This window comes from Solea solea, chromosome 4, assembly GCF_958295425.1.
Source record: "Solea solea chromosome 4, fSolSol10.1, whole genome shotgun sequence".
Lineage (NCBI taxonomy): Eukaryota > Metazoa > Chordata > Actinopteri > Pleuronectiformes > Soleidae > Solea > Solea solea.
In genome coordinates, this window is record NC_081137.1 from 5,766,281 (window position 1) to 5,792,179 (window position 25,899).

Sequence of the window (25,899 nt, forward strand, 5' to 3'; positions counted from 1 at the left end):
TCAATTAATTTAAGAGTTACTAATTACCTTATTGTGTGAATTGTTTAACATTAACCCAGAATCAGCCTTTTACATTTTTATCAGGAGCCTCATCAGATCTATTGAGACCGCCATTTTGGAGCCCCATGTTTTTACAGTAGCCCACAATGGACAAACTAAACATCTTTTGAGATTTGATGCTAACTGACAGTTTTACCAACACACCAGTGCTGAAGAAAATAGTGCTGTCATATTTCAGCTCTATTTCAGCTCATTAGGTTGGCATTGTTTTTGTGTCCAAAGCACCACAATGTACTTGGTCAAAAATAAAAGATCCAACCAAAAGTTAAGAGACAAACCAATATTTATTTTTTTCCCATCATACTCTTCAACATCATCCTTCAACTTAAAACACAGCGTGATTGGCGGACAGAGAAGCTGTGAGGCAGATCAGTACCACTTTATCAGCACACGTTCGTCAAACTACACAGACATCACAACTGTACACACTTTGCTTAGTTAAAGGCTCTCAGAGTGTGAACTAAAATAAATAAATAAATCTATAATCGGTCCTAAAAAACGACCTTTTATCTCCAACCTCTAAAAAGTAAAATATTGCAATATGTGGAAATGCTTTCAGGCTTCATCAAAATAAGATGTTGGGCTTGTACTGCAGTTGAAAACATGTCGCTTAACTTGACAACCAACACAGTGGGTTTGAGTCCAGCTCATGATTTATTACATGTGATGATTTGTATCAGAAAGGCACTCGGCATGTTTACGCATACTTTTCATTTCTGAAAACTCTCTCTTTTTTTTTTAATCTGTGCATACTAGAAAAAGACTGTCATAACCTCAAAAGTCACAGCTCTGCTTTAAGTTTGACAAGTTGTCACGACAACAGGAAACGCTACGCCCTCCAAAACAAACAAACAAACAAACAAACAAGAAAACCCCAGTGTTCGAATACTGAATGAACTCACGAAAGAATAGAACACACAAAACGCCACATGTGCAACATGTACGGCAATAAAAATAACCGTTAAAATAAATAAAAGCAGCTGAAATGAAACGGAACGCGATCGCGTTAAGACAGTGATTAAAATTCAAACGTGAACGAAACAAAAATAAATCTAGCAGTTCTCCAGGAAAATGTGCACACAAACTGAAATTCAAATTTAAAAAAAAAAAATCCTAGAAGTCACAACTTCAAAGGTTCAGCAGTGTGTTTGTGCTCGACGTCGCCGCTCACTGAAGGACACATTTGTCTTTGTTGTTGTATTTTTTCCTCCTCAACTCCAGACCACGCTCCAGACGCTCGTCCTCCTCCAGCGCCCTACACATAAACACAAACACAAACACATAAATATGGGACAATGATGTGATAAAATACTGACCCATACTTTAAATGTATGCTTTAACTTGAAAACATGACTTCCTTCCGATTAAATAATATAATAAAATAAACAGTACAGCATGTTTTCATGAATATTTTCGCCTCACTCACACTCTCTCTTTGGCATCAATGTCTCTGATGATCTCGTCACGCTGGTTGACCAACGACACCAGCTCCTGCAGGAGCAGCTGCTCCCTCTGCTGCTGAGTGTACGATTTCTGCCAATCTGCACATATGCAGCACGAGCCGGTGTTATTTTTTTACTCTGTTGTCACCACGGTAAACACGTTCTTTCACCAACACAAACCTTCTATCGCCATCATGACCCGGAGTTCTCTGGTGAGGAGCTCAAACCTCCTCTCCAGATCCTGCTCCTCCTGCCTGTAGGTGGAGTATAAAATGGGGTCAATAAGATAGGAAGTGTGTGCGCGCAGGTGCGTTAGAGAGTGAGGGGTCTTACAGTAGTTCCAGGTTGTCCTGTCTGCGTATAAGAGCGTTCTTCTTGTTTACCAGAGTGAACCACTCCTGGATCAGCCTCTCCTCTTCATCACGGTCACTTCCTGTTCACGAGAGAAAACGGGAAATATTATTGAACAAGGAGAAAACTGATTCAATACTTTAGTGTTTAGTCTGATACTGGTCAACAAAAAAAAAGCATTATTTATAATAATCATAAAAGGCAAGCAGTGATAGTTTTGGACTATTCCAGTTTATAATTGAAATGAATGTCTACAGTAAACAAAGAATGAATCAAATAAATAAAAAGAATCTTATCATAGCCCACGTGTCCAGTGATGCACACCCTGAGCATAGAGCCATCCCTAATATTGAGAATTGGTACATCTGTGTGTGTGTGTGTGTGTGTGCGTGAGACTCACCTGTTTCCATGAGGCTTCGCAGTCGTCGCTCCACGACGGCAGCTCTGCTGTCAATGTGCTTCTGCTCGGTCTCCAGAGCGGCCAGCTCACTCAGCACATACTGACTGGTGTCCTGCAGACACTGACCACAAGCCCCATCACACACACACACACACATGAACATACAGAAACATATGTACGAAAGGGGGGGGAAAGGAGTGGAAAAGTAGAGAGACATGAGGGGGACAAACAAAGCAGAAGGAGGTCAAAAGATTAGCGAGAGGCCAAAAGAATGAAAAATACATGACAAATATGACTTGATGATGAATTATAAGACAAATGTGAATGACGTGTGATTGATTTAATATCTCAGAGTGAAAGGTAAAGACACGAAGCAGAGTTGAAAAGTAAAAGGTAAAGTTAGGAGTTCACATAACTGACCATTGTCTCAGCCTCTTGCTTGGTAGGTTCACTTTCTGTGACTTTCTGCAACTCTGCAACCAACGAGGACAAATTAGAGTTTAAAAAGAGCGAGACAGTAGCTGTCGATGGGGTGGACATGTCGTGTGCACTCACCTGTTGCAGAGTCTGTTGTTGTGTTTTCATCCTGAGGACGACAAAACTGACATTTTATTACAGGCTGTAAGACAGTGTGTTGTCCTTCTAAAGACTATAAAATAGAGAGTGTCACCTGAGTGAGTCCAGACGTCTTGGTGACAGATCTTGGGGGTGGGACTGGACTTATTGACTCGTCAGCTACAAAACATGTAGAACAACCAGAAATTGAATTTACATACTGTGCACCTGCGATTTAAATTTAAAAACACATCATCTGGTTGATGTAAAACCAGATTACCTTTAACCACTCGCTTGGTCCTTGGTGGTGGGACGACCAACGCGCTGCCTCCTCCCCCTCCTTCCTCCAGACTCATTCCTTCGTTGAGTCTGGCCATGCAGAAGGCGGCAGCGTCGACATTAGTGGGCGCGGGACCAGAGAGGGCGAGGCCATAGCTGGACTGGCTGCTGTTGTGCTCTATCTGCAGCACGCTCAGCTCCTGGTTGGTGAAGTGCGAGCGGATCTGGCTGAGGTAGGTCATGACTATGAGCCGGTCGGGGATGGACAGGAGAACCATGTCGGACGGCTCCAACAGACGAGAGATGCCCAGCGCCTCGAAACCATCGAAAGCCTAACGACGTCAGGAGAGAAGCACGTCGATAATCAATAAAAGAATACACGTTATTCCAATAAAAATGCTTGAGCTGAGAAGAATAGTGCCTGAACTTTTCATTCACTGTCAATAACAGCTTTTGTATCGTACTGTGTTCCGAACAATGAGCTCATTGAGCTGCAGAGAGTGATGGAGCCAACATTTTCCAGACTGCTTGCCCTCAGATTTGCCTCCACGGGTCTGGAGCTTGTTAGTGGCTTGTGCAGCGTAAGGAGAACGGATGAAGGCACTTACATAAGCACGTCCACATTTAACATGTGGAAAAAATATAAAGAAGCAACTCTCCATCTATGACACTAGACATTTTACATCAGGTATAGGTTTTAGACCTCAAAAAAACGTTTTTTGACGAACATCCAACCGAGTAACAATACAATAATTAAAAATTAAATGATTTAATAAGCTTTCGTAGGATACAGCTGCAGTAAAAGGCTTAATGAGTAATTGCGAGTCTCATCTTTACCTTCTTGTTGTTGAGCTTGATGTCATGAGGTTCTAGCTGGTCAAAATCTCTGATGGGACAAACGCAGAGCAAGAACGTCCATGAGAGCACAACTTTCACGGACTAATGCGACAAAGAAATTCATACATAACCAGCAACGACACTGGCACACTCATAGGAATTGACGCACATTTTGTCCGGGTGGAAGTGATGTAGGATGGCACAGAAAGCCAGGCCGTTTCTCCAGGACGTGCTGAAGTTGGTGACCTTCACCCGTTTGTATTGGCTGGTGATGTTCTGACACCACTGAAGCAGCGACTGGCTGGAGTTCACCAGGTCCTGAGAAGTAAGTTCAGTCCTGTTTAGTTTGTGTGCTTGCGTGTTAAAAGTAAAAAGCCCATCAATGTTGACGTAGTGATGCGTACCTCTGCTGTGTCGTCCTTCCCATCAGCCTCCTCTCTGACTGTTGGAGCGCGATCTGCTTCACTGGTTTCTTCTTCTATCAGCGTAGGAAGCAAATGTGTCTTCATCTCACAGTGATAGGAAAGAGGGACGTGTGTGTCGGCGTGTTTGTCCTTGTGGGTGGACGTGTTTCCGTGCTGTGGCGGCTGTTTTAGGCTGTGAGGAGACAAAACAAGATGGGCAATGAATATTTTAAAAAAAAACGACCCCTGACTTTGTTTAGTGGAAGGATGGTGATCAGCCAAGCAGACCTGGCATCAGCGTGAAGGTCTGAGCAAGAGACATGAAAGCTTGACAGTGGTTAGAGAGCAGCTCTCTGCACGGACACGATGTTAGAGAGCATGACGGGAAAGTAACGCACACCATTCAAGAAAACAGGGACACACATTTGAACCATTAAACATGAATATGCAACACTTGCCAAAGAGTATTTGTGTATCTTGTTCTTTGGATATTTGGTTAATAAAAAAAAAGCAGATACCACTGTGATTTGAATTTGAATACATTTAAAGGTCCAGTGTATAACATTTAGAAGGGTTTACTGGCAGAAATAGAATATTTTTACCTTAGTATAAGCATTTAAGCCGTGTTTCCATTTTGGTATCAGTTCGGTTCGACAGAGAACAGTAGCTTTGCATGGTAGGCAGAGGGTGGGCTGTGCCAGCAAGATACGTAGCGTGACGTTGTACCGGTGTGCCAAACAACAACAACAACAACAACAACATCGAACACGACAACAACGCAACGGACAACAAGGAAGGACATCCAGCAGCTCGTTTATTTTCTGCCTCAACAAGCTTTACCATACCAAACCGAACCGTTCCACTCGGTGGAAACACGGCTTAATTCTTACACTGGACCTTTAAACTGAACTATAACATCTGACTTAAGTTGTCGAGTCATCACACAGCAGCTAAGGTTGACATCTCATGCCAACTTACACGTCCTCCTCTACCACTGACTCCTCCGTCTCAGTGAGAGGTATTTCCTGCAGCTCATCAAAGTGGGGAAGCGTTGAGTCCTGGTTCGGATCAGTCTTTTCTGAAGAGTTTTCAGAGGCATCGATATCAATATCACCGGGGGCAGGGATAAGGCGCTTCATACTGCGAGGGCTGATGACAGGAGACGTGTCACCTGACATCAGATGGATTTTAGCCAACAAGAACTTCTCTTCGTCTTGTAGCAGTTGGTGTTTGACGAGATTGTCGTGATCAGGCGGAGTGTCCGCTGGTGCGCTCTCCGTCTTTGTTGGATGCACGTGCTTATTCAAGCTTTGGCTCTTGTTGGCGTTTGTGTCTTCATTGGCCCCCCTCTCGAGACTCTTGCATGAATCTGTATGTATCTGTGTGTCGGTGTGCGTCTTGGTGCGTTTCATGTCACAGTGTGTGCTAAATGTGCTTTTGCCAGCAGGGGGCGGCCAGTGAACCACCGATGACTGAAATCGCTCTCCCTGCTCATTGGCTGCGTCATCGTCTCGTTCTCCTTTGATTGTGAGAGGTTGACGGTCAGTGCGACGGGTTGGGGAGTCAGAATGTTCCGGTTTTTCCGGCTGTTTGGCAGCAGCGCAAAGGGCTTGTCGGACGAAGGGCGGCGCAGTGGGCATCTGGGTTACAGCGGGGGACTGTTGCCCTGGTCTGAAGACAGAAAAAGAGATTTCAGGTCTTTACCATGCTCCAATTTGGCCACACAACTTTTCTCACGTAGCCAGAGCTCATGGAGACGACACAGCAATGTTTTTAAGAAGGCAAAAGCCCAAAGACTTATGTCATGACTGTAGCTATCCCAAACTTTCCAAAGGTCTATAGTTTGTCAAAAACACCTCCATAAGAATAACAGTCATCGGCGACCAGCTGATCCATCAGCCAACCAGGGCAAAACACACACACACACACATGCTCCAGCTGTCACTGAACTACAATACCCAATGACCACAGTAATCCATGCTACGTAGCATGCAGCGCAGCCATGTGGACGATGACAATCCTGAACAGAAACACCTGCAGAGAACTGCTACAACTTATATTTAATGTACAAATGACCAAGAGATACAGGACAGATTCAATGTCTCTGCACAGGACACCATGGGACGTGTCATGCTGTTAGAGAGGACTAACCTCACATCGCTTTGGGGGACGCAAACAACAAACAGCTCGTTAGCAACGGACACTGGAGGTGATGCTATTCCTGAGATGGTTGAGTCATGACCTTGACAGGAAGGAGAGAGGTAATGGCAGCAAATCACTGCGACCAGACGACTACTTTGAAGACGAGATTTCAAGCTTTGAAGTCATCACCGAGGCAGGATGTGAAGAGGAAACTGAAGGGTTATTCACAAGCAACATCAGGATGTTGTTGTGTATGTGACTCACATCCTGACTGGGGCTGAACAATTTTGAAAAAATGTCTAATTGGGATTATCTTTGACTTGAGAGGGAATGGTACTTTTGACATGAATTATTCATTCCTTTTCATTTGAAGAACCTATTTAAAATGATTACTGTGTGAAATTTGTGCACATTTAAGTTTGTTTTTTTCCAGAATAGAATAGAATAGATGTACTTTATTAATCCCAAACTGGGAAATTAGAGTCTGAATATGATGTGTATAGGCCAGTAATTAGAAAATTGCAGCAAGCCGTATTGTAATCTCAATAAAAGTCAGATGAATTATTCAGCCCTAATCCTGACACACAAATAATATTGTTGAATATTGTTTCCGTGCAGATGCAAAGAGATAACGACCACAGGAAGGACACAAGCACAGTCCGGCCATCCATATGAAGCAACAAGGAGATCTCTCATGTACCGTCACCTCCTTCCTAGTTACTCACCTCTCTCTCCCTGCTGCTATTAATCCCTCTCACTCCCTCGTTACTCACCCTGCTTCCCCCTCCATGTACAGCTCAGCCAGCCAGATGGAGCCAAGATCCTCCTGTCCTCTCTCAAACTCCACCTCCTCTTCCTCCTCCTCCCTCAACCACACTGGGATGGCACCGGATTTTTGGTTGGATTTTGCTCGGTTAACCGATCCTGAACCAGAACTACTCAGGTGTTTGGCAACAACAGTGCCACAGGCCTCGGGTTTGTCTAATCTGGAGTCGGGTTTATTTGTCGGGCTGGCTACGGGGACAGAAACTGGTTTGACTGTATTCAATGATTTGGGATCGGGTTTAAATTGTGGCTCCTCTTCGTTGCTCTGCAGCCTTTCATCATAGGCAATGTCGTCAAGTTCTGCCTCTCTAAGTGGGGGCCAGTCAGCTGACTGGATGTTTACAACGACCTGGTTGCTTTGCACTGATGTAGATTCAAACATTGTGTTTTGACTCTGTGTTGCTTTCTTTCTTTCCACATCTCCTTTTTTGTCCTTAGACCTTTCTTCCTCATCTGCCCTCCGCTGTTCCTTTTCTCTCTTTTGCTGCTTTTTCAGCCCTTCCGTCTCTTTTTCCCTCTCCATTCTATCAATCTTCCTCTCCATCTCTTCTTTCTCCGTCCTCAACCTCTCTCTTTCCTTCCTTTCCTGCTCAAGCCACTCTTTCTCTCTCCTCTCTGCATCTTCTCTCTCCTTTCTCAGCATCTCCTTTTCCTTCTTTTCCTGTTCCAGCCTCTCTTTCTCTCTCCTCTCCGCATCTTCTCTCTCCTTTCTCAACCTCTCGCTTTCCTTCCTTTCCTGTTCCAACCTCTCTTCTCTCGCCATCCGTTCTTTCTCCTTCCTCTCCATTTCTTCCCTCTCCCGTCTCAACTTCTCCCTTTCTTTCTTGTCCTGCTCCAGCCTCTCTTTCTCTCTCCTCTCTGCCTCCTCCCTCTCCAGGCGTTCTATCCTCTCTCTCTCTAACCTCTCCCTCTCCTGCTCGCTGGCTGCCAGTCGCAGACTTGCCACGAGACTTAGTCCAGGTGGCTCCACTAAAGTGACGCGCTCAGGTTTCTGAGCTGACTCGGTGTCGGAAATCTTCTCTTCACTAATCATGTGACTCTCAGTTTGGTCAGAGAAGGCTGTGGGTGGTGAAATGTCCACACCAGCTGCAATCAGGGGCTCTTCATCTGGCTCCTCGTCGACTTCACGTAAACGCAGCTGACCTTCATTAGTCAAAAGGAGCCACGGCTGTTCTGCGGAGAGGTGCGGATCCCGACCTGCTTCGGTGGATCCCGTCGTGTGCAGGATGGAGGTCACGGTCTCATAGCTACAGGGACAGAGAACACTCTGAGACAGAGCTCACCCTCAAATGACCTGCAGTGATCACAGCAGACGCCGGACAGTGTGACAGATGTAGCCAAACAAGGCTGCATGCTTGATTAAGTGGAGTCGTCTCAGACTTTGTTTTGGTGCTCGTCCAAAAGTGACTCGTCCCAAAGCGCCGTGCGAAAGCACAAGGCGGAGACATTTATTGTTTGTAGCACTGAACGACCAAACACACACATACTTGCACCTCTGGCATCATTTAAAACAACACCATGCAACAGTCATAACAAAAAAAACACTTTGCTGGTTCACTGAATTTGTAACCGGGAGAATAGAGCCACTTTCTTTCCCACTGTCCACCAAAATTCTCGGCCCTTGCACGATGTCAAACTGCCAGAATCACATCACAGTAAGTTCAAGGAAAAAAAAAAGGCCTTTGCACACCATCAGGTGATTTATTGTTGCGCGAATAATAGCTTTTTGAACTCGTATCCAGTCCGTGCAGCTTTTCACTGAGTCATACTGCAGCTTTTCTTCATTCTGACCAAAATCTATTTTTGCTCTTCATCAGAAGTGAATCTGACCATTTAGAATAGGTGTCATTGAGGACGGGACATAAATAGTGAAATAAGCAAACGTGCAAACAAAATAAAAAACAAACAGGACATTTTCTAAATGACCAAACTGCACAAGCTCATCAACACTAGATGCTGACTCCACCTCTTTATTTTCTAAGTATTAGTGATTCAAAATGTGGTGCTGTCCTTTGCACATCACTGAAACTTACACAGCGCTGCTTTAAGATGGACGACGCAGCTCGGCGAATGACGCGCAGAGTAAAAACATCTGCGTGCCAAATGAACTCTCTATGACTCAGTGAAATGAACACCAGGTTTGAGGTGGATGACTGAGTCGAGAGACTCTGGATGCACCCGTGACACCAATAGACGTGACTGTAGTAGTGCTACACACACACACACACAGACACACACTCGTTGAACAGTAACTTTCATGCAAACAATATAAAGGCTTGCAAGTTTACTATCAGTTTTATGTATTCGACGTTTGAAAGTTTGACTGACATGTGCCTATACTCTCTCAAGACTCTCTATAGCATCTATAGCACACAGGCCGGCGGAGAGAGACTCACCCTCTGTACAACACACCAACGACTGCTGACATAAAGCCAGCAGGCGCCTCCTTCTGCTGCTCGGCAACACACACGTCTGCCTCTATGTGTGCACTTTCATGGCCGGAAACACACACACACACAAACATACACATATTACTCCTTTAAAAACCTCTAAAAATAAAATACAGACATATTGTAGGAGAACGTGAGCATGGACACGAGGGATCGGCATCAGATGAGGTTAATTGTGAGCTGAAGTGCAGGTTAATGAACATTAGTCTGTACTTGTATCTGTGTGTTATAGCTGATATGTATGTAGCCGTGTGGTAAGCGAAGCCTCGGAAGTATGACAGATGTGGTACTGAGCCACCAGGGGGCAACTCCACTGGGTGCAAAAATAACTCTGTATGAAGTCTATGGGGAAATTTGCCAACTTAACTCATTTTCCTGAGAAGTAAATGGTCTCAATCCCAAGTTTCAGGTCTTCTTCATTAAATTATAATATCATTTTTATAATTTATGTTCCTATACAAGACACTAAAGCACCGCACCCATGTGACTGATACCTGATATGGTCCAACAGGTGCCGAGTTGCAGGACGCCTGTGATTTTCAGAGGATGACATCAGTTTGATATACGGTCTACGGTCTCTGTGTGTATGTGGTTGTTTGTGAGTGACGAATAGAAGTATCACGCCATGCTGCAAAGCTGCAAGGATCCATCACTGACTCACCCCCCCGTTCCACCCTCCTCTCGCTCCTGATCATCCTTCTCTTCACTTCTCCCCTCGCTCTCCACCGTCTCGGCTGTGGTCTCCTCCACAGCTGCCCACAGCTGCTTTTCCGCCTCGCACACTGGCTCCTTGTTGTTGACAGAGCTCTCCTCACCACCGGCCGCGCTGTCAGACGCTTTCTTCCCCTCGGCTCCTTCCTGTTGTGGTTCTCCCGACGGCTGGGAGGCCGGTTCCGGCCGCAGTCCTGGTTCTGGTTTTGAGGGAAGCAGCGTCCCCAGGGCCAGAGCCGTGCGCTCGTTGGCTGGTTTGGTGGAAACCTGGACTGGGGTTGCCGGTTCCACGTGAAGCCCCTTTGGTTCTTTGGGCTCCTCAGGAGATGTTCCTGTGTGATGTGTTTCTGAGTCTTTGGATGAGATTGGCTGGTTTTCTTGGCTGACGGCAGCATCCGCCTCAGCTGCAGCATCTCTGCGCGAGCCGAGAGAAGAGAAACACACAAAAGATACGGTTGTTAGAAATGTACACTTGCTATTTCCTACAATAATAGGAAAGCAGACAGTTGGACAAGGAGATAAAGCAGACAGACACTCCCTCATCCAGTCTTACCCTCTGCACAAAGGTTTTGTACCCTCCATGGCAGAGATATTTTCAGGCGTATCTTGCCCACTTCTCTCCTCTAGCACTTTCCACAGAGGAACCTCTGCATCACACACCCTCTTTGGAGGTGGCACCAGGGTCAAGACCTCTACCGTGAATGGTTTACCCTCAGGAGGCTGAACAGTGGGGCCTGAGCGGGTGCCAGCTCCAGTCGGATAAGCGCATGCACGAGCGGATGTTTTGTTTTCTGGGACGACAACGCTTTTTGACAGTGAACCTTCGTTAACGAGAGACGGCTGCACCAGACTGAGGTGAAGAGTGGGAGAGGGAACATGTGAAAAGAGGAAGAAAAGAGGGACAGACACACAGGAAACAGTTCTGTGGCAACAAACGGAACAACAGCAAAACGAATAGTGGACGTGGATCACACGTGATCAATAAGCAGCTGCGGGATTTATGACGTGTGCGCGTATTTATAGTATAAACAATTCAGTGTTATTTGTGGTTTAAGGACACAAATAGTAAAAAAAATAGGAAAAACTGGTGAAAACGGAGTGAATCATTTGGGCATTGATCGAAACTGTTCAGTGCAGAAACCCAGAGCAGCAGAGGGAAGAGTCAATCACAGAGAGGAGAATCTGAAGTGATCATGTCATGATTTTACTGGCAGTTTAATAGAGCAACATTATCAGTAAAATAATAATAAATATAATAATAATTATTATTATTATTGTTATTGTTATTGTTACTTCAGTACTGTAACTCACCTGTCTTTGTTAATGGAGGCAGAGTTTGGTTTGTGAACTGACTGTCCTGACTGTAACTGGCTCAGGTTCTCAGGTGCAACGCTGGTTTTGTTCAGAAGGGGGAGGTAGTGAGCAGCAAGGCCGGGAGGAAGTGTGCGAGTGACGCCGTGTGGAGGAGGAGGAGAGGCAGAAACCACAGTTCTCATCTTCTCCTTGTCCTCATCTGACCTGTTGACCTCTGGACTGCAGGCCGGAGCTGCTCGTTCCTCCTTCCTCCTCCTCTTCTTCTCCTCCTCCTGCTCCCTGAGTCTCATCACCTCCTCTTCCTTCTCTTGTAGCCTCTCTTCTTCCTCCTTCATTCTCCTCTCTGCTTCCTCCTTCTCCTGTTTCTTTCTCTTCTCCTCCTCTTCCTTTCTCCTCTTTAACTCCTCTCCTTTCTTCTTCTCTGCTTCCAGCCTATTCTGCTCCTCCAGCTGTTGCCTCTTCTTTTCGTCTTCTTCCATCTTCCTCCTCTCCTCTTCCTGCACCCTTTCTCTCTCCCTCTGTTCCATTAAGAGTCTCACCCTCTCCTCCTCCTCTTTACGTCTTCTCTCCTCGTCTCTTTTCTGTCTTTCCTGCTCCTCCCTTTTCCGCTTCTCCATCCTTTCTTTTGCCTCCTTTTGCTCTTTGAGGATTTTTAACTTTTCTTCGGCCTCCCTCTTTCTCCTCTCTTCCTCCTCTTTCATTTTTTGTAGCTCCCTCTCTTTTTCCTCCTTTAAGTGTTTCTCCTCCATCTTCCTCTTCTCCTCTTCCAGGAGCCTCTTTTTCTCTTCCTCCCTCCTCCTCTCTTCTTCTGCAGCCATTTTCTTTCTCTCCTCCTCCTGTACATGTTGTTTCTCCATCTCCTCTCTTTTTCTCCTCTCTTCCTCCTCTTTGATTTGCTTTTGCTCCCTCTCTTTTTCCTCCTTCAAGCATTTCTCCTCCATCTCCCTCCTCTCTTCCAGGAGCCTCTTTTTCTCACCCTCCTTCCTCCTCTCTTCTTCTGCCTCCTCCCTCTTTCTCTTCTCTTCCTCCTCTTTCATTTTCTGTTGCTCCCTCTCTTTTTCCTCATTCAAGCGTTTCTCCTCCATCTTCCTCCTCTGCTCTTGCTCCAGAAGCATCTTTTTCTCTTCCTCCCTCCTCCTCTCCTCTTCTGCCTCCCCTTTCATTTGCTCCACCTCCTCCCTCTTTCTCCTCTCTTCCTCCTCCTTAATTTTCTGTTGCTCCCTCTCTTTTTCCTCATTCAAGCGTTTCTCCTCCATCTTCCTCCTCTGCTCTTGCTCCAGAAGCATCTTTTTCTCTTCCTCCCTCCTCCTCTCCTCTTCTGCCTCCCCTTTCATTTGCTCCACCTCCTCCCTCTTTCTCTTCTCTTCCTCCTCCTTAATTTTCTGTTGCTCCCTCTCTTTTTCCTCATTCAAGTGTTTCTCCTCCATCGTCCTCCTTTCCTGTTCCAAGAGCCTCTTTTTCTCTTCCTCCCTCCTCCTCTCCTCTTCTGCCTCCCTTTTCATTTGCTCCACCTCCTCCCTCTTTCTCCTCTCTTCCTCCTCCTTAATTTTCTGTTGCTCCCTCTCTTTTTCCTCATTCAAGCGTTTCTCCTCCATCTTCCTCCTCTGCTCCTGCTCCAGAAGCCTCTTTTTCTCTTCCTCCCTCCTCCTCTCTTCTTCTGCCACCTTTTTCTTTCTCTCCTCCTCCTCCAGACGTCTTTTCTCCACCTCCTCCCTATTCCTCCTCTCAATTTTCTGTTGCTCCCTCTCTTTTTCCTCATTCAAGCATTTCTCCTCCAGAAGCCTCTTTTTCTCTTCCTCCCTCCTCCTCTCTTCTTCTGCCACCTTTTTCTTTCTCTCCTCCTCTTCCAGACGTCTTTTCTCCACCTCCTCCCTATTCCTCCTCTCTTCGTCCTCCTTCATTTTCTGTTGCTCTCTCTCTCTGTCCTCCTTCAAGCGTTTCTCCTCCATCCTCCTTCTTGCCTCCTCGTCTTGGCGCCTCTTTTTCTCTTCCTCCCTCTTCCTCTTTTGCTCCTCAAACACTCTCCTCTCCTCCATCCTTTTCTCCTCTTCCTCCCTCATCTTCCTCATGAATCTCTCTCTCTCAAGTCTCCTCTCCTCCTCCCGCTGAATCTTCACCTTTTCCTCCTCCAGGAGTATTATCTCCTGTGCCCTCGTCTTCCTCCCCTCCTCCTCCTCCTTTCGCTTCCTCTTCTCCTCTTCCTCCCTCCACCTCTCCTGCTTTTCTCTTTTGTCCTTGAGGAGCCTCTCCTCCTCATGTTTCATCCACTCCTTCTCTATCCTGACCTCCTCCTCCTCTTGCAGGAACCTCCTCTTCTCCTCCTCTAAGACTCTCTTCTTCTCTTCTTCCTGCTTTCTCCTCTGCTCCTGCTTCAGGAGCAGGGCTTTTTGCTCTGCCTCCTTCCTCCTCCTTTCCTCCTCTTGTTTCTTTAGCATTTCCTTTTCACTGTGTTTCTCCTGCTCTGCCTTCCTCGCCTCCTTCTCCTTGACCGCTGCTCCCTCTAACTGCTCCTTCTGTCCACAGGTCTTGTCATTGGTTTTCAGTTCAAGACTGCAGAACAGATAAAGAGTATTTCTTAATCCCACAGTCTGTGTCTCTGTGTGTTTAATAACTAACACAAACACCTGATCACAGCCTCTAACCATGTTTCCATCGTGTTATATGCACCACACATTCTGAGACACTGAAATCACCATGGTCTCATTATGTATCACTAAAATCACAAATCTCACTTTTCTTTCTTTTACGGAAACTTTGCAGACATGAAAAACTGACTTTTTAGCAAGTAAAAATCACACTGTTTGACATCAGTGTGTGATGTCATCCTCATGTTTACTTTTCATGAGGTGTATTGACGCCAACATTAGAGCAGCCAAACAGGGACCAAAAAAAACCTATTTAAAAACATATTTACACAGATCCATTTCATGCTCCCACACAATCACTACCCAAAAAAAAGAATAAGCTGAAGCCAACGGCTTATTTTTGTCTTCCGTTTGTACAGCCTCCGCTATACCACTGTGATTTTCAACCACTGTGTCGTGGGAAATTATCCAATTTCCCTTTACCGGTCCAAAAACACATTATTTATTCTCTGTCTGCACGTAATTGTTCAGCACCAGTGCCAGCAGTGTAGTGGCTGGTGGAGTAATACTCTTCCATGTCAGTGGGTGGCAGTAGGGAGTGTGGTTGTCCATAACTTACTTCACACTTTTTTGTACTGAATTAGGCTGTAATGTGTCATTTGGTAAGATTTTGGTTTGTGTTGCGCCGTGGGATTTTTCTTATTACAATTATTATAGTACATTTTGCAGCTGTAGTTAGCTCTTTTCATTTAGGAAACACTGCATTCCTCCACATGTGATTAATAAATACTCACCCTGCAGGACACCTTTTGATGGTGTCGCGCTTTGAGTCGTCCTCTTCCAGAAACAAGCCTCCTGATTCGTGTGTCTGACTTAACGACTCAAGGACGAAGCTGTCAAAGTCGGGCTCTGGCTTTTTAGCTTTCGCGTCACTAGTGATGTCCTGCACTGGCTTTGTCGGCTCAGTTTCCCTGTGATCAGCTGGTGGTTTGGGAGTGATAAACGCCGCCACCACATTGGTGGAAGGCTTCTGGGAGGAGCTGCAGGAGAAGGGCCACGGAGGGGGCGGGGCTATGATGAGCTCTGCGTGGGGGTGGGCGGGACTGGTGGGACAGAAAATTTGGGGGGCGGTCAGGCTTGAGAGACAAGCGGGCGAGGGTTCACAAAGGCGGAGCGTGCAGGAGGTGACGACGGGTTGGGGGGGGTTGGGGGGGACAGGCCTCAGAGCAAATGACAGACCTGAGAATTATTCATCTGATGTGAACTGTTAGCTCGTGTTAGTCAAGGAAGGAAGCACAGATACCAACGACAAAGAAGCAACAAGTTGAGAAATCTCACAATTCTTAATCACAAAGAAGGGTAAACAGCAAACTGAAGCAGATTTTGAAAGCATATTAATTTGACAACAATGGATGTTATAGCATGGTGATCAATACCAAAGGGTCACTGTCACGGTGAGACAATTACAGGTGAAATGAATGGGGGCTGGGTTCCATCTAACTTCCTTGTTCTCAGTGTCCTGATTTGCATGAACTGAACAGAGCCATTGTAATGTGACAAAATGGCTGCTGTGCAAATTCTAGCTGGGTTTAAATTACACCTAAAAAACATGTATGTATCAATATGTAAGAATAATAATATAAATAATACATAAATATTTGTTTTAAATAGGTTAAATATTACTTATTAGCCATATTATTAGGGACAGCTGGGAGGAATACTACAGTATATATATATATATTTTTTAAATACCTTGTTAAAAAACAAAACAAACAAACCTGCAGCTGTTTTATTCTGTATTATATGTCATGTGTATTATTTTAACTGAAATGCAACCACTGAAGTGTCTTGCCCATGTCTCCCTCATGTTTCTCTCTCAGTGGACTTCTTGGTTAAATAAAGGTTAAAAATATCAGCATGTGTATTTAATGTCAACAAAACTATTCCCTTAAGCCAGAGGTGTCAAAATGGCGGCCAGCAGGCCACATGTGGCCCCCCAATTGATTACATGTGGCCCAAACATGTGGCTGAGGTGACATCACATCAATAAATATATTACATTCAACATTAAATTACATATATATGCTTGTTTGGTTGTCCATGTTATTATTTACTTAAATTTGGTTTTTATTTCTCTTTTTATTTTTTTGCTAATAATAGATTTATTTTTACATCATAAACCTGTGAATGTTGTATCAAAAACAAAAAACTTTTACTTTGAAAATCTGTGAAACACCATCATGAACATCTTTATGGCGATATCATGGTGGAATATAGTGTTTTCATTTGAGTTTGACACCGCTGCTTTAAGCCATAGTGCAGCCGTCCTCTCCGTCTCTAAAGGAGCTTTTTCTGTCTATGAAGGACTTGCAGCACTTTGTCCTCACACCAAACCAAGCACACACTCATGTGACGTCATCCCATAACCTCACCTGATCACAGCTGGCTCAGCTTTGTTTTCTGTGACGACCGACCGTGAGTCCTGGGCTGGTTTGGAAACTCTGACTTCTTCACCTCGGCTCAGAGGGCGCGGCGTGGTTTCCTTGTCTGATGGAGCGAAGGGAAAGGTCGAGCCTACGAAGAGGAGAAGAGGTCAGTCAATAAACAAAAAAGAAACTGTGAGTAAAAAACCTGCAAGAACAGAGCGAGAACGTGATTATTTTGAGCAAGCGGTTTGGTGTTGCATGGCTGCTGTACCTGTAGAAGGAGAGACAGTGAGCCGAGGGTGAGGAGAGGAGAAGAGGACAGAAGAGGAGTGAGGGGGTGAGGAGTGTGGTAGGGAGACGGGAAGGCTCGGAACCACGGGGTCACAGAGTGCGTCCAGATCAGGACTACTCAGCAGAGGGACAGGGGTGATGTCACCTCCAACTGTTGAAGAGTCAGACGGTAGCCACGCCCCCTTAGCACCTGCGGAGAGCGAAGATGTGGAAAAAAAGATGGGAAAAATGGACAGAAGATAAAAGTTGAAGGGAGCTGAAGGGGTGAAGGCTCAACGTAGAAGACTTTAAGATGATTATAAATGTGAAGACAAGAGGAGAAATGAGCAAGCAAAGAGAATTCACCTGACTCTGAGCCAGAGGGAGGAGATTTGAGGGCGGAGTGTTTCAGAGCCATAGGAGGAGCATCAGCAGAAAAGGGTGAAGGAGAAGAAGGACGAGCAACCGACTTCACAATCTGAGGTTTGAAAATGTGTGAACGGACTAAAGAGGGGAGAAGAAAGAAAGGAAAGGAAATGACAGGATTTTAAGGATTTAAAAGAAAAAAGGAAGACGAATATCAGCAGTTCAACGTTAGTTAAGTCAAAGCAAGGGACAGACCAGAGGCTGAAGCAGCATCTTCTACACTTTGAACCTCTGGGGGGCGCCGCTGATATGCTGCAGGAGCTGAGGAGAAGAGGTCAGAGGAGGTGTGGAGAGGAGATCATGATCAGAGCAAAGCTAATTTAATTAAAAAAAAACTGTTTACTAATTTCATAATTTATTAGAAGATGAGTTGTGTGGCGAGACCGTCTCATTCCTCACAGCGTCTGACTTCCGCCTCCTTCAGGTGTGCAGCCGACAGGAACACTGGCCTTGTCGGCTGCACACTTGAGGTATTTGGAGGACGTAGCCATTATTCTCAACAACTAATTCATGTAAAAAAGGGAAAAAAAACTCTTAAAGTTAAGTTGAACAGGACTTAAATTAATGGTATGTTTGACCTCATTGACCTTACATAACATTACATGTCCCCCACAATGTGAATATGGTGCATGCGCATATTTCCAACATGCTTAAATGACGTATTATGCAGCCGTACACAGATGAGATGATGTTCTTCACACATGAGAAGTAATGATGGGAAGAAAATGTCAAACCAGAGTTAAAGAGCCATCAAACACACACACACACACAGAGGAATCGGTTAGTGGACAGTGTGTGGCATGCATGTCTGAACTGCCAGCCTGTCAGTACCTTTCGCTGAGCCCGACTGGAAGATTCTGGGCAGAGAAGGCGGCTGAGAGAGGCTCCGGGTGAGTGGAGGGTGAGTGGACGACGGCTCAGAGGACAGGGTGGAGTTTGAGGGTGAGGAGGATTTGAGGGGGAGAGGCTGAGAGGCAGCAGGGGTGGACTTATGGGTCAGAGTGGTGAAGTGAGGCAGTGGGGAGACGGATGTGGAGGACGATGTTATTATTATAGTCTGACTGGATGACAATGGAGTGGAGGGAGTTGCAGATACACTGGTGGGCTTAAGGGACAAGTTAGCAGGTGCATTAACATGTACACAACCTTCATGAGAAGATGGATTTGAAGGCACTGATGGAGAAAGCTCCACTGAGGTCGAAGTTTTTGGAGGAGGAGGATGAAGAGAAGAGGAGGCAGCAGTGGTGGAGGATGTGGGTGATGGAGACACAGTCTGGACTGAAGGAGTATCTGCCGGGGTCTGGGAGCTTTGAGGTTGTGGGTCAGATAAAGCCGGAGGCTCGGTCAGTTTTTTATGCTTGGACCTGGGCGAGGGCTGAGGGGAGGGGCCAGGGGAAGGCTGGACGTCTGATTGGACAGGAGCAGTGGAGACGGCGTGTCGGGAGCGACGCGGCGAGGGACGAGGAGCGATAGGTAAGGGAGGGCGAGAATGGATGACGGGGCTGGGAGGACCGGTCTCATGTCCACAGCCTGGTGAGAGGATGCATGGATGGATGGATGGATGGATGGATGAATGGATGAATGTTTGCAGAGAGAAACAATGAAAAACACAGTTCATGAGAATGAGTTGTTTGCTGAAATCAGGATTAGTGTTGACGTCTCATGTCAGATCAGTGTAGACAGTCATGAGCATCATCTGTTAATCACATGACTTGCTTGTTTGATGACAAACAAACAAGAAAACATGGAACTGTGATGAACTGTGATTAATAAGAACCTCAAAATGCAGCTTGGGCTGAATTCCCAGTATGAAAAAGTACTTTTTAAAAAAAATAACTGTACATTTTCATGCAATTTTCAAGTTTCGAGTTACTTCTACTACACAACATTTCTGGAATTAAGGGAAAATATTGCATGTGCTTATATAATGGCTAATTTAAAACATCCAACTCTGCCTTGTATTGTCTTAGTGGGGTTGTATACTTATAATAATACACATATAAATACTATGAACTTGTTTTTTAAAAAAAATATATAAATTAACATTAGGTTTATATCTGTATAATAAATGTTAAATTGTTCACATTTAAAGTACATTAAGGTAAATAAATTATCTTTAACTTATTTACAATTCAAAAGCAACATGTAACAGTAATTACATTAGTATTTGTACTACTACGTCTTGTTGCACCACCAGGACACAATGTCGTGATTGTTGCAACACATCATTTCATTCACTTACAAATAAAAAAAGAAATATTAAGGACAAATAGTCCTAAAAAACAAGGTTGTTTTGAGCTGCTGTTACAGTTTGTGCTTCTGTGGACAAAATAACTACAGATAAATACATAAGTGGCCTTGACTCATGATTAAGTGTTTATGGTGTAGATGAGAAATATGTGGTATGGAAAGAATTCATGTGGGTCTGACAGCACGAGTGTGTGATCCTCCTCACACCTCAAACAAATGACGCGCCTGTAAGAGCAAGAGGAGGCTACCTGGGGCCGAAAACGCGGGTCCACTGGAGTGTCGCATGTCGGGCGGAGGGGGAGCAGGGCGATTTGGGCGAGTTAGTGTGTGTGTGACTACAGCAGCCGCCAGAGAAGAGGATCAGGGGAGGAAGAGGAGAAGAAGGAGGAGGAAGAAATGTGAGATGAAGGCAAACAGTTCACAGAGGAAGGTGAGAGACGAGGACCGGCGTAGTCTGCCAACCTGCAGCTGAGATGGACTTCTTGTCCTCCTCTTCATCGCTCTCGTTGAAGTCGTCCAGGTTCCCGATGTCTAAGGGTTTGACGCTCATCAGGCTGGCCAGACTTTGCATGTCTTCATCACTGAGGAGCAAAGACAAACAGTTAGCATCTCCACAAATACACCAGATGAAATTGTTCTTAGTAACAGACAACACTCGTGAAAGAGTGAGAGGAAGCGGCAGGTAAAATAACTCACGTTGCTTTTCCCTCTCGGACGAACACACACGACAGCGACAGCTTGAGCGTGGCCTCCACCACTTTGACCGACAGCGGCTTCAGCGTCAGCGTCAGGTCGGTCTGTGTTGGCGTGGGACTGGCAAACTTCTTCAGGTTGATGTCAGCGGACGCCAGCACTTTACGATGCCCCTTGTTCTCCTGAACGTGACGGAGGTGAACAGCCACGATGAGCATTAGACATAAAAGACAGTGAAATGAAACTGTATTTTTTTTTATTTAACCTTTTTTTAACTTACACCTTCAATGACAAAGGTCCACTCTTTGTCCTCGAACTCATCAGCGTTGGCCTCCTAAAGAGAAAAATACAGTTTGTTTAGGGAAGTCATTCTGCCCCCGATGGGCTATGTAGGTACTGCAGGTGGACAGGAGGTCATAAAACAGTTTTTAACTCTAACTTCAATCAGTAAGCTTCAACTAATCATTGAATATTTTGGGATGGAAATTGGCAAATTGTTATTCTGATATGGAACCATTTGAATGATGTATTGATCATCAATAGTGTGCCTATAAACATAATATTTGTAAGTTTGTAAACTCCACAAAATCAAGCACAGTTAATTAAATCGTGAGTTAAGTCAACAAGTGGATATTTATTTTAAAATGAAATAAACACATGTTTTGGTCTTGGTTTGGGACATAAATAATACATAATGAAGGGTTTTGCTGGTCGGTTTAGAGAGTATTGTCTTCTCTGAACACTCCCTTGTATTTGTTGGTTGATTTTATGAATGCATAAATGTGTAGTTGAAAACCACAACCTCCTTATGTCCCATGTGTTTATGTAAAACACACACAGTACAGTATATACTGTGACTCTACAAGTGTGTATTGTCTTGTTCACCCCATATTTAGACATATACGCTACATACTTTCCTCACATTCTTGTTTTACAGAAAAGAAACGCACACAATAATGAATATTATACTTGTACTGAACATCTATTATTGTACATATTCAGAGTATATGCCTAGTGTTTTTATTGATGTATCCTCTTATGTTGTAAATACTTTTTTTTTACCTTAAAGAGTGTAACGGAGATATCGATGTTCTCCGGGACAGGCCACACCACCATGCCTCTGTATGGGTTTTTGATTCCAGGCTGCCAGCTGTGGAGCTGCACAAGAAAAGGTAAACACATTAACACGACTGTGTGTGTGTGTAAGTGTGTGTAAGTGTGTTTGTTTGTGGTTTTTCACTGGTGTTTCACCTTGGAACACATGCGTCTGTTCCTCCTCGTCCACACCACCCGCAGCTTGTCTGGTTGCCTATAGAAACATGCAAACACAAGTCAAAATAATGATAATGGAAAAAGGCTAGTGATGAAAACACACACAAAATAATACAAACATGAAGACATGTAGTACGTTTTAAAAAGAAATCCCAAGTCCCATTTAATGAAAGGAAATATCTCTGGTATAAAAAAAGAGGACGAGTGGTCTCATGACTTCTAAAATTAGATAATAATGTCTTTGAGGCAAAAATAAGACACCCATGTGTTTAAGTCTAAGCGGACATTTCTCACAATTTCAAATCACTTTTTGAGGCTTGAGTTCGAATTACAGCAAGTGTAAGGTTGTATACAAATGTGACAAACACTGGCAAACAATTCAAGTAAAAAAATAATATGGTTTTATTAGATAGTTTCATTTTACATACCTTTAATTATAAATCAATGTATCTAATGACGCTATATCAGAAAGTATCTGTGTTGTGAGGTCTATACATGGTTGGCAAATGTTAAAAAAAATACTTCAATTATGATTTAAATTCAATAAAAGACAAAAATCCTTAATTTTTTTATTTTTCATTACCTTTATTGATTTAAGTTGAAGTATGTATAATGTGCGTGTAAGTTTGGTGTGTGTGTTGATTATGAGTTAGATATGCTATCTATTGTATTTTGCATTCAGCCATCTGCTGCACAGGACGTGAAACAGGAAGCTGCTGAGTCATGTGACCACAGTGGATATGAATGTGAGGCGTGTCTCTTGACAGGAAGAAGAAACCCCCACTTTACCAGTGAACGCACAAACACAAGAGCACGCACAAACACAAAAAGAACAACTTCTTTTATTTGACCACCTCGACACCTGCACACATGTATTAATAGCAATAGTTAATAGATGTCGGATAATGTCTGAAGTTTCAGTGTTGGAAACAGCTGTGTGTGTGTGTGTGTGTGTGTGTGTTTGAGGGTCAGGTTAGGCGTCAGAAATAGACTGACAGCAACAGCGTGGAGGGAGGAGCCTCGAGTCCTGACACATGAAGACACAAACATGGAGCGAGTACAGTACCGTGACAATACATTGTTGTGACAATCATTCGTGGTGTAATACACTTTAGTAAGATGTAATCACTGTTTATTGTGGCTCCTGCAGACAATACAACTGTTGAAGTTTCAAATTATACAGGGGCGAATACTATAGACGTGTATGTTCCCACATGATCATTATATTACAGTAAAATAGTCCATCTTGACACTTGAATAGGATTTTAACGAGGACGTACAAGCAGCTCGTCCTCCTTATCTTCATGCCCACGTGACAATTTTGTTTCCTGTTTTTTTTTAATGTAGAAAAGGAGGTTGCTTGTCTTATTGAGCCATTGTTTATATATTATAAGGCTTTTGAACTCTTTCTTTTTAAACCCAGGTTTACTTTTTTTATAACTTACTATACTAGAACTTTTTGAACTTTTCCATGCCTTATTATGTGTTTTTTGTCTTACTATGAAATAACATACATTACATTTTGACAACTTATTATACCGCTGTATATCTTTTTTTGATATACCTTACTAATCTCATTATAAATTGTATTATAGTATTGTAGTCTGTTTTTTTAAGCCCTATAAATTATGAGATGTTTTGCTTTATGTATTTTACTGAGTATTTATTTGCTTATTTGACTTGTGTTTTATGTCATGTCAGTGTTATTGTACAGCACTTTGGGCCACTGTGGTGTTTGTATTGCATTGCACGGTCTAAAGCGCTATTATTGCTACTGTGCACACAACAATAAACATCTGATTTATGCCACATGCCTGAAGTAATGACTAAAACCAGATGAATATACAGAGTTCCTATACTTGCTGGCTTTGAAGGTGTGTGATAATCACTCATTTCATCACACCATTCCCAGGGAGTCGCCGCTCTTTCTTAATCAGCCGTGCCCCTCCTTTGTCTGCAGTGCCCACACAACACAAGCTCCAGCGCTGCTGATCAAACTCTGAAACTTTATTGACACAAGTCTTTAGTAACAGCAGGGCAAAGAAACTCACTCAGAGCTGATCAGTGTTTTCTTATCGCGCTGATGAGAAGCTTCTTACGCAATTAATCATCAGGACAAGATAAGAAGGCGCAGTAAGGCCCAAACTAACATGTTAGTTAAAGTTTCAAAGATAGAGAAACTTTTCCATGAAGCATAAGTCAGGAATGTTGTAATATACACAAGATTTTCCAAAATATGCCCCATGTTTGAAAGTACTCAAAAAGATGGCAGAAACTACATTTTGTTGTGATATTTTGATGTGCAGCTTTTAAATACAATCACATTTAAGCCACTCAATCCAGTGACGGTGAACCTGACGTGTCAGGAAAGTCTGATGTCCCTGAACGCCTCGTTGGAAGAAAACACCAAGAAGCACCTGTGAAAAGTTTCCTCTTTAACGTCATACTCCTGACTCATGCAGACAGCCTCTGTGTGTGAGTGTGTATTTATATCTTTATGAGGTCCAGAACATTCATACAAGGACATTCTGGTCTGGGTCTCCCCAAAAACCCCTTAAAACCCGATCAGTGGACCAAGAGTCAGAACTGAAATCTGGCTCACGCCGCGTCACTTGGACATCGCCCAACTGTGCTCTGTGACAGGAAGTACACAAGAGCGGAAAAGCCCTGCAGAGCGATGAAGTGATTTGGCCTCATCTGAAATAAACACCAAAAGCACGTGGCTCCAAATATCAAACTGTAAACACTCACGTTATTTTATTTAATTGTGTCAACTCATGGCAGCGAACTGTGACCAAGACGTGTCATTAAATGGGACGTTTTTTGATGCTTTTGACTGTGTTTGGACACAAACGCAACAACGACAGGGACATTTCAATAAGGTCCTCAAGCTGAGACTGGGCCCCTGAAATAGGTCGAGTGACTAAAGACAAACATCAACAGAAATGACCATTTTCATGTATTATTGCCATAAATTGCAGCTATAAAGAGGTTTCAGGTTGCAGGCTGAGTCTAACCAGGAAATAACAATTTATTTAATAGCCACCAGGGGGCGCTGCTTCAATTTCCATAAAGAAATCCATATGGATGAAAGTCTATGGGAAAACGGGGCCAACAATTGCTTTAATTTATAGCATCAGTGAACATTGTCCTGAGAAGGTTTTAATTACTAGCTTTAGCTCTTCTTCAAAACTAACTATACTAATTGAACTGTACTGTACCCAAACTTAGTCTACTTCAATGGAGTGTCCCTGAGGAGTCACCTTTTTGCCCTGGGGTCCCTAAACTCGCGTGGAACGCCCCTGACAATAGAGGCAGGGAATAGAACCCTCATGGGTGCGCACATGAGGGACGCACTCAGAGTAGCGGAAAGACCCACAACATGAAAACAACTCACACAATGGAGTCGTGTAGTGTGACTACAACAACAGACCGAACATGACACTTATGTACAGTTTTGACGGGTGAACACGGGACAGTCACGGTGTCTCCAACACTCACCATTTCTTGGTGCACTCCAAAACCAGTTCCTGGTAAGACGCGACAAACTGAAACTTTGACGCCTTTTTGCCGACGCGCTGCAGTCTCTTCCACACCGAGGTCATAACTTCAGTCCTCGGCAGAAAATAAAAGCAGACAAAAACAACAGAGAGAGAACGAGAGAGAAAACAAATGGTACGCAGCCGCCGCTCGTGCGCGCGACAACTTAGTCCAACTACGTCCTTAAAAGGTCCTCCTCCTTTTCTTCTGCTGCAGCTGCTGATGATGAGGAGGAGGATGATGATGATGATGATGATGATAAACCTGTGCTCATGTGCAGCAAATGTTCACTTATGACCAGATGAGAGTGTGTGTGTGTGTGTGTGGGGGGGCAACAGCAACGAGGAACAGCCGACTGCGCTCAGTCATTCAGGCTGGAAACGCTTCATGTTACACGCGCAGCTCGAGTGTGAAGCAGAAGCTGTCACTGACAACTTCTTCCTCTTTGGCTCCGATCCACTGGAACACACACACACACAGACAGCGTGACAATTCAGCTGTTCAGTTGAGACACAGACAGGCAGAGGAGGGTGAGACAGGATATGCAAAACGCGTGTCCACTGATGATGCAGCAGTTCATCCACTTCTTTATCTTGAAGCAACAGTTCTCCTCAGTCACGACTGCAGACTTTGATCCCGACTGTCTGTGTGTCACTGGAACAGTCTT

At 44.3% G+C, this 25,899-nt stretch overlaps 1 protein-coding gene across 20 annotated transcripts; it reads right to left on the reverse strand.

Annotated features, from left to right (window-relative positions):
* Nucleotides 1-325: 325 nt before the first annotated feature.
* LOC131458011 (EH domain-binding protein 1-like protein 1) lies at nt 326-25,702 on the reverse strand. 20 transcript variants are annotated; one of them, XM_058626596.1, is made up of 31 exons: nt 25,194-25,702; nt 21,672-21,729; nt 21,483-21,578; nt 20,701-20,754; nt 20,424-20,602; nt 20,190-20,308; nt 19,976-20,062; nt 18,309-19,007; nt 17,673-17,738; nt 17,418-17,555; nt 17,053-17,262; nt 16,788-16,929; nt 15,150-15,458; nt 11,768-14,320; nt 11,010-11,306; nt 10,407-10,871; nt 9,692-9,784; nt 7,244-8,542; nt 5,307-5,999; nt 4,329-4,521; nt 4,094-4,242; nt 3,925-3,973; nt 3,089-3,419; nt 2,924-2,988; nt 2,809-2,839; nt 2,674-2,726; nt 2,254-2,374; nt 1,836-1,935; nt 1,683-1,756; nt 1,487-1,601; nt 326-1,315 (listed from the first exon to the last, which is right to left on the reverse strand). In XM_058626596.1, the coding sequence occupies exons 1-31, from the start codon at nt 25,295-25,297 to the stop codon at nt 1,228-1,230; spliced, it is 9,030 nt and encodes a 3,009-aa protein (XP_058482579.1). In that variant the 5' UTR covers nt 25,298-25,702; the 3' UTR covers nt 326-1,227. The 20 variants fall into 20 exon arrangements, with proteins under 20 accessions (XP_058482579.1, XP_058482576.1, XP_058482577.1 ...); XM_058626593.1 differs by having other exon boundaries at nt 15,150-15,491; XM_058626594.1 differs by having other exon boundaries at nt 2,254-2,365; nt 15,150-15,491; nt 25,194-25,701.
* Nucleotides 25,703-25,899: the final 197 nt, after the last annotated feature.

Excerpts from the sequence above, each read along its gene's own strand:
- LOC131458011 (XM_058626593.1), bottom strand. The coding sequence starts at position 25,297 with ATGACCTCGGTGTGGAAGAGACTGCAGCGCGTCGGCAAAAAGGCGTCA. Across the intron at positions 21,579-21,671 it reads ACAGACGCATGTGTTCCAAG|CTCCACAGCTGGCAGCCTGG; the intron begins GTGAAACACCAG and ends TTTCTTGTGCAG. Across the intron at positions 20,603-20,700 it reads GGACCTTTGTCATTGAAGGT|GAGAACAAGGGGCATCGTAA; the intron begins GTAAGTTAAAAA and ends CGTCACGTTCAG.